This window comes from Eutrigla gurnardus (genome assembly GCF_963514095.1).
Source record: "Eutrigla gurnardus genome assembly, chromosome: 19".
Lineage (NCBI taxonomy): Eukaryota > Metazoa > Chordata > Actinopteri > Perciformes > Triglidae > Eutrigla > Eutrigla gurnardus.
In genome coordinates this window covers 3684907-3693722 of record NC_139930.1, presented here as the reverse complement: position 1 = coordinate 3693722, position 8816 = coordinate 3684907, and the positions used below count along the sequence as shown (strand labels likewise).

Below are 8816 nucleotides of genomic sequence, written 5' to 3'. Positions count from 1 at the left end.
TTGGGTTCTCCGGTTTCCTCCCACAGTCCAAAGACATGCAGAATGGGGACCTGTCTGTCTCTACATGTCAGATAGACTGGTTACCTGTCTGTCTCTACATGTCTCCCTGTCATAGACTGGTTACCTGTCTGTCTCTACATGTCAGCCCTTCGATAGACTGGTTACCTGTCTGTCTCTACATGTCTCCCTGTGTTAGACTGGCTACCTGTCTGTCTCTACATGTCTCCCTGTGATAGACTGGTTACCTGTCTGTCTCTACATGTCGGCCATGTGATAGACTGGTTACCTGTCTGTCTCTACATGTCGGCCCTGTGATAGACTGGTTACCTGTCTGTCTCCAGCCAACACACCAACTGTTCAGTTCTATGTTGCTATGGTTACTTGTTAATTATTTATTATAGGCATATATTGCTTCTTTAACTGATGCTTCTTGTTATTGAACTAACTTGGTTGGAATTGGCATTAAAAAGGAATCAAGGCTTCCAGTCACAAGAGTTTATGTGATCAATTAAAGGCAAAGAAGGTCATTTGGAAAAACCACAGAGACTTTGACTTTGAACGCATCACCGAACCAAAAAAGTCCCACCCCCTTTGTTCAGAGCTCTGTACAAAGACTTTTTTGATTGGACAGGTTATTTTACCGTCCTGCCACAGCCACAGATGACATTAGGGTAATTCGAGATAAACTGCGCCTCACCTGGAACGTAGACAAGAGCAGCGGAGCAGCAGGAGGCGGAGCCTAAAAGTTGGATTCCAGTCGGACAGTTTCCATCGGCCTTCGAAGATTTGCCATAGAAAAAGTTACATCCTTGTTAAGATGCAATCTGTAGCCAATTTGTAGTTTGCAACCACGTTCACGTTTATATTTGTTCACAAATAAGAGTAAAATAAGTATAAAAATATGCCACTAAATATAAGTAATGCATGAACATAATGTATGTATATAAAACACTATACGGTATAGTACTGTATCTGCTGTTGAGGTAGTATGATATTATCTAGTGCACATCAGTAAAGTTTGACAGTTATACTGTATTAAATGTGTATCTGGGTTGTTGTTGTTTTTTATGTCTGCCTGTTAAAGCACACCGTAGGGTAATTGCTCATTTTGATAAGGTCTATATAAATAACAACTTTTATTGTCATTATTATGATTATTATTAATATTATCAAACACATGAGATATGTTTGTTGACAGATTTAACTTAAATTGCAAAACATGAGATAAACAACCCACGATCTTGTGTTAAATATTAGACTCACACTGGAAATTTGCGAACTCAGACCGCCTCCGCCTTGATCTCGTGAGATTATCGTTGCCCACGTGTTCATGACATCAGCGCAAGTCGGGATCAAGTCGGACACAAAACTAACCAGCATGCATTGTGCGGCGAATGCTGGAAAGTGTTTCTGAATAGAATTACCTACTCAACCTGAGTTTTTATTGTTTGAGTAATGGGGTTTGGATCTATTTCTCTCCTTTTTGGAGATTTAATATTTGTTCATATTTATTATGAATGTTGTTTATAATCAAGAATTTGTTATCAACACAAATCCAATTACTTTATGTCTGCTTGACAGTAAGTGTTAAATATTCACATTTTCATATCCTTTCTTTTCATGAAGAGCGGAGTTGTGCGTCATTTATATGCTGCTCTCAATGAATTGTGGGTCGCCTTAATCTCCTCTCCTTTGGCAAAGGAAGGTTGTTGTATCCTCGGCCAGAGGATACATGAAAGGAAGCATTGAGGCTCCTTTCCTTAACATTAGAGGATTCGGCTCTTATCATGTCTGCCACGTATTTACTTCCGGGTCATTTTTTCTGTTAGGAACCTTCCTCAGAGAAGAACAGTATTCGGACGCAGCCCTGTTGATATTTTGCATTTTTGTCGCACGTGCATGAACGCAACACCCTTCTCCTTGTGGAATGACGTGTCAAGAAAGTGCCGGAAGCTTCCAGTCAGTCCAAAATGGCTTACCAGACCCTACAACAGGAGTTCCTCCAGATCCCTGTTGTTACTCGGGCTTATACGACCGCCTGTGTCCTCACTACGGCTGCGGTGGTAAGACACATTCCCGTTCACCCGGTTCAGCCCGGGCTCAGCCGAACCGGCTAACGTACCGTCGGGACCTCGCTGCTAGCTCGATGCTCCAGCTAGCCTCGTAGCAGCTGGGAGGAGGAGACGCGTCGGAATCTGCTTATTTTACACGATGTTAACTATCTTATTCAAGTCACACAAAGTCCCACAGAGAGGACGGCTGGGACCGGAGCCTCGGCTTCATTCTACCCGTGAAACCGGCACCATAAGCGGCCGCTAAGTTGCGTTTCCGCCCGGAAGCTTCGAAGCGAAAGCAGCCCTATAATAGATGTTTACACGACGAGATTATGACATATATTATTGTCATTATACACGTCATCTGTTCTACCAGACAATCAACAGGACAGAGTATTGCTCTATGTCGTTACCTAGCTATCTATAATAATAATCGTGGTAGAAGAACGACTCGAGCCTTTTTTACTTAAAGTAGCAATACCTCAGTGTAAAAACGTACAAGATATAAAACAAAGGTCAGCTATCAAAAGTAATACTACATGTAGTATTATTATTATTATTTGTATTCGCCTCGTCATATAACTTATTTTTTCTTTTGAGTCTACTACAATGCATCATGTGTTATAAACCGATCATGTATGTTGGCATTAAATCTGAATCTGCTGAGTAACTAGTCATCTACGCTGTCAAATAAAATGAAGATAAAGTACAGTAATTTCCATCTGAAGTGCAGTGGCTTCATTTGTGTTTGCAATATTCATAGTTTATATGGGAAACACTTGGTAGCCATGTAACGATACTAAATATCACGATACTAAGCTGTATACATTTTCTTCCCAGCCTGAATTGATTGAGTAAGCTGTTAAGACAGAGAGATTGCAGTGATGATACATATTGTTTGATAATGAATAGCTCCCTGTGTGTGTGTGTGTGTGTGTGTGTGTGTGTGTGTGTGTGTGTGTGTGTGTGTGTGTGTATATATATATATATATATATATATATATATATATATATATATATATATATGTATATATGTATATATATATATATATATATGTATATATGTATATATATATATATATATATATATATATATATATATATATTACCCTCTCTTACCCTTTATTACCCTCTCTTACCCTCTCTTACCCCCCTCTTACCCTCCTCTTACTCCCCTCTTACCCCCTCTCACCCTTTTCTTACCCCCTCTTACCCTTTATTACTCCCTCTTACACCCCTCTTAAACCCTCTTACCCTCTCTTACCCTTTCTTACCCCCCTTACCCTTTCTTACCCTCTCTTACCCCCCTCTTACACCCCTCTTTAACCCCTCTTACCCTCTATTACCCTCTCTTACCCCCCTCTTACACCCCTCTTACCCTTTCTTACCCCTCTTACCCTTTATTACCCCCTCTTACCCTTTATTACCCCCTCGTCCCCCCTCCAGGCAATGTTGAGGACTTGTTGTCCATCAGTCTGATTGGATGTCCTCCGGCTGTATGAGCTGCATGTTTATTAACAGAGCTTCGTTGTTGTCTGTCTTCTTTCACAGCAACTAGAGATCATCACACCCTTTCAGCTCTACTTCAATCCAGACTTGATTCTAAGGAATTATCAGGTGAGTAATCTAAACCACTGCTCACCTTCATCTTCACCGTCCTGAACATGCCATCCTCCCCTCAGCCTGATGAAGCTCAGCTGTCTGTTTGGTCACCAGAAACCAATCATATCGTGCATATAGCAGTCTGCTACACAAAGCATGTTAAGCACATTAGGTTCCTGCTCAACTCTGCTTCGTATCTAACCTACAAACATTTAACTAGGACCATATGACATCTGTTCCTCTTTTTGTTTTTACTGATTCCACGTTATCGTTTCCTAAATGCCATGTTTTCCATTTCCGTTGTTTACGATTGGAAGTCTCAGATGGTGGATGAAGTGAAGTGAGGTTGCTTGTCGGCTCATCGTCCTCTTTCAAAGTGTTGTCATCAGCAACTGGACCTTAAACTTGACCTAAAACAAGTCCAGTTGTAGACGGTAACGCTTTCAAAAAGGTTCATGAGTAAATATTCAGAATGTAATGAAAATCATTGAATGTGACGTCGCAACGTTTCACTATTTTGTGTTCTCAAAGAAATTGTTATCAAACATCTCTCTCTTTCTTTTTGAAGGTATGGCGACTAATAACCAACTTCCTGTTTTTTGGACCAGTTGGCTTCAATTTCCTGTTCAATATGATTTTTCTGTATCCTTCTCAGTTCCATGTCTCACTTATATCCTATATGAAGTAGAAAACCCTCCAAAAGATTCTGTGATCTTCTTTTGAATGATCAGATGAAACCCTGGTTGTCTTCTAATCTTCCAACTCGGTGTTGATCTGTCACAGAATCTCAGGGGTCACAGAAGTGGGGGTCAAAATGTGTTTGTGTAAATAAAAGAAGCAGTAAAAAGATGACAATAAGAAGGTAAAAGAATAACGTACACACACATTATCGTAGTTGTTTTGGTTCTTAATATGAACGTTAAACATTTTAATAATGCACCAGCATAGATCATTCATAGCATTTACAGCATTAGTTGTCTGTGAATCTGTTCTTTCATATCCGACCTTGTGATTTACAATCAAGTGGACTCAGTAAATCCCCTAATGCAGAGTGTGTTTGCATACTTTCTGTTTCACCTGGGGGGGGGGGGGGGGATGTGTGAGTGTCAGAGTGTGTGTCCTTGACCTTGGTTCCAGCTATAGATACTGCCGTATGCTGGAGGAGGGCTCCTTCAGGGGACGCACGGCCGACTTTGTCTTCATGTTCCTCTTTGGTGGCCTTCTGATGACCGTATCCTTTCAGTCATGTCTCATATCCAACATGTCCACCTGCAGATGATGAGGGCTCAGGCAGGCCTGGTGGGCTCAGACAGACCTGGTGGGCTCAGGCAGACCTGGTGGGCTCAGACAGACCTGGTGGGCTCAGGCAGACCTGGTGGGCAGACACTCATCCTTTGCCTTCCACTGATCTTCTCTTTTTGTGTGTGTGTGATGTCATCTTGTCATCCTTCATGACAGACTACCAAGGTGAAGCTACTTAGTCCTGTTCATAAACAAAGCACTTGTTCTGTTTACAGGAAATGATAAAAAGTCTAGCCTACATCTGATCCGTTGCACCTGCTGCTGCTAAACCAATACTGAGTGATACCAAGATCAAACCTGCTGTGGCCCTCTAGTTTCAGTGTCTTATAATGATTCTCATGCTGCTAACGCTGCTGCTGCTGCTAAAGTCACTGCTTCTGAAGTTGCTGCTGCTTCTGAAGTTGCTGCTAAAGTTGCTGCTGCTGCTAAAGCTGTTGCTGCTATAGCTGTTGCTGCTAAAGTTGCTGCTGCTGCTAAAGTTGCTGCTGCTAAAGTTGCTGCTTCTAAAGCCGCTGCTGCTAAAGCTGCTGCTGCTAATGTTGCTGCTGCTGCTAAAGCTGCTGCTGCTAAAGTTGCTGCTTCTAAAGCCGCTGCTGCTAATGTTGCTGCTGCTAATGTTGCTGCTGCTGCTAAAGCTGCTGCTGCTAAAGCTGCTGCTGCTAATGTTGCTGCTGCTGCTAAAGTTGCTGCTGCTAAAGCCGCTGCTGCTAAAGCTGCCGCTGCTAATGTTGCTGCTGCTGCTAAAGTTGCTGCTGCTAAAGCTGCTGCTGCTAAAGCTGTTGCTGCCTCTAAAGTTGCTGCTGCCTCTAAAGTTGCTGCTGCTAAAGTTGCTGCTGCCTCTAAAGTTGCTGCTGGGAAAGCTGCTGGGAAAGCTGCTGCTGCTAAAGTTGCTGCTTCTAAAGCTGCTGCTGCCTCTAAAGTTGCTGTTGCTGCTAAAGTTCCTGCTGCTGAAGTTGCTGCTGCTGTTGGATGTTGGAGAATGAGGAGTGATGTTAGCGGTGTTCCACTTTAAGTGGATTGCTATGAATGCTTTCTAATATGACATGATGCTGGTTCACTGCCTTGGCATCTTATGTTGCACAGACACAAGCCCCTCCCCCAGCAGGGTTGGTGTGCTGCTGCCGTGGCAGTAAAGTTGGTCTCCCTCGTATTCCCACTGACCTCAGAATAAATCCCATATTCTGTATATTTGATGCTGGTGAGATGAATTTGATTCATGCAGCTGGAGAACGTGTGAACGTATTCAGTAACACTTGTGTGTTCGGTAGTTTAAATGCTTCACCTCTTCATCCCCCCCTCCCTCCACCACCTCAGCCTGCACAGGGACCGCGTTGTTCCTTGACCACATTCAGATATTTGGCACCTTTGTGAGTCTGGTGTTCCTGGGCCAAGCCTTCACCATCATGCTGGTGTATGTGTGGAGTCGCCGAAATCCAAACGTCCGCATGAACTTCTTTGGCCTGCTGAACTTCCAGGCCCCCTTCCTTCCTTGGGTGCTGATGGGGTTCTCCCTCCTGCTGGGCAACTCCATCATCGTGGATCTTTTAGGTACCCATCTCTCATTATTAGGGGCTTTGGTGATATGCTAGTGGGCATGGGACGATAGGAATATGACATGTCTATTATCCTGCCTCGGTAATTGTGAATAACCATATTATCCTGATAATCATGAAAATCAGCTTAAACCAATTAAAATGGAGTTACGCTACATGTTGTTATGAAAGAAATGTTTTTATTGCATCACAGATGAGACACACAAACAATGAAATAATCTCCAACAACATGGTGATGAATCCTAAATTCTCCCTGCATTAATAAAGGACAAATGAGCCTGTATGTTTTAAACTATACCGTTATGATGGATCCCTGGTGCTCGTGTTTAAATGTTTTTCACCTTCCTCCAGGTATCGCTGTGGGTCATGTGTACTTCTTCCTGGAGGATGTTTTCCCCAACCAGCCCGGTGGAGGAAGGTGGCTCAAGACCCCCTCGATCATGTGAGTCTCCACTTCCTTCTCCAACATTTTGGTGAAAACAACCAGACTGAAGCCTCGGCTCCGGTCCACACGGCGCAGGGATCTGTGGAGGCGACGTCCCCAGCGTTTGTATGATGGTGACAACAATGTCACCACTCGGACCTCCGTTGCATTAGAGTCTAGCATCGTCCCTTTGCTTTCATTATCTCTTTGTGTGACATTGTCTTCACCTCGAGTGCTGGAGGATGACGGTGGCAGCTCAGTGTGACGATGAGAGAATAGGAACGAAGGAAAACTTGCAGACTGAGCAATTTGACATGGGTTCATCCTCTTAGTAAGATTCATTATAAAATCTCCAAAAGTCAAACTCAACTAGGAACTGTGCTACACTAACATGGGAGAGGAGTTTAGTCAGACCACATGGATCTGCTGCTCCTCTGACCGGAGTCGACCACCAACATGCCATGGTAAGTGTGAACCACCAGACCTGGAACACATTCTGGGGGAAACCCTGCTTGTTGTCTCTACTGTTGGTACCTGAAAGACGGTGGAAACAGCATCTTAACAATGAATGCTCAGTAGAAAGGGTGTGGATCAGGTTCACTTGGTCCCCCATGGACCGGTTCTGGGTCTACATTCAAGTGGAAGGCCTGGTGGTCTGTCCACTCCCGATGGTGGGCTTCGATCAGAGGAGTCACGGACCATCGTGGGACCAGCAGACTGAGAAGACCAGCAGCCCAGACTCCCACAGACGACTCATGATCTCTGATTGGATAGTTGGTTATTTGGCCAGTTGGAACATGTTGTTATGACCTTGCTTGACCTGGTGCACCGACAACATTGTAGGGAAACACTGGAAGACATGTGGACATAGATTTCAGTCTCCTCCATGACTACTGCTTCAAATGTTGCAATCAAATGTTGGATCCTGGCATCCCTACTCCTCATATGTATCACGTGTTTCTCTTCATGGCCTTGCTTTTGTTTTCCTCCTGGATGAATGGATTTGTTTCTGTTTTATTGGCGACATGTAGGTAAAAGACATACGTGTGCATAAACCAGCCTTGTGTGTCTCCCACAGAAAGATGCTGTTCGACACTCCTGAGGAAGACGCCAACTACAACCCGTTGCCTGAGGAGCGGCCGGGAGGGTTCGCCTGGGGAGAGGGTCAGCGCCTCGGAGGTTAACTCCGCCCCCAGATCGGCCTTGATCGTCAGGCCTTTTCCAAGGACATTCCCTCAGAGAGGAAGGGGACAAACATGGTCTTCATTTTTGACTTGTTTGTTTAGTTCTGGATGAAGAATGCCAAACAACCAGAGCTGCTTGGAGAGAACGACTGTTGTCTTTGTATTTGGGCTCAAAGAGGATTTGAGAGAACACAAGCTTCGGCTGGAACTCTGGACGGTGAACCTTCGGGCTCGGTGATGTTTGTCTTCATCTCAAAAATAAATGATACAAAACTATATTAAAGAGAAATACACGACGGCAGTAAAATAGCAAAATGAATATATTCAGTTGGTGAGTGCTTTTTTTTCTCATTTCACTTTTTAAAAAAATAAATGTGTGTGGCAAATGATGCATTGGTTTCATCTCTTTCGATCCAAAACATCTCAACAAATGAGAAATTAGAAATGTCACGGAGCACAGCAGGTCAGTGGGAGTTACTAATATTCACATTTGTACTATTTCCTCATCTTGAGCTTTCCATCCACGTCGGTCACGCTACGTCCATAGCTGTTTTTCTGTCATTTCATACTAAAGTCTTATTGCCATACACAAAAAAGAGCAGACATTTGTATGTGACAATACATTTTAGTTATTTAATAGATTTTGCACACATTTGTAGTATTTTTTGTCTTACCATGTGATGTGTTTATGAGAAAT

The 8816-nt window shown here is 43.4% G+C and overlaps 1 protein-coding gene across 1 annotated transcript; it reads left to right on the top strand.

The window, feature by feature from the left end:
• The first annotated feature begins 1879 nt into the window (after positions 1-1879).
• On the top strand, positions 1880-8510 carry derl2 (derlin 2). The gene is made up of 7 exons (XM_084035263.1): positions 1880-2063; positions 3606-3671; positions 4225-4298; positions 4794-4887; positions 6311-6506; positions 6863-6953; positions 8014-8510. The coding sequence occupies exons 1-7, from the start codon at positions 1971-1973 to the stop codon at positions 8117-8119; spliced, it is 720 nt and encodes a 239-aa protein (XP_083891389.1). The 5' UTR covers positions 1880-1970; the 3' UTR covers positions 8120-8510.
• The last annotated feature ends 306 nt before the right edge of the window (positions 8511-8816 follow it).

Bases quoted from the DNA above. Each gene is read 5' to 3' on its own strand.
- derl2 (XM_084035263.1), top strand. From the start codon at position 1,971: ATGGCTTACCAGACCCTACAACAGGAGTTCCTCCAGATCCCTGTTGTT. The intron at 4,888-6,310 runs GTATCCTTTCAG...GACCACATTCAG, and splicing joins TTGGTGGCCTTCTGATGACC to ATATTTGGCACCTTTGTGAG. The intron at 6,507-6,862 runs GTACCCATCTCT...ACCTTCCTCCAG, and splicing joins CATCATCGTGGATCTTTTAG to GTATCGCTGTGGGTCATGTG.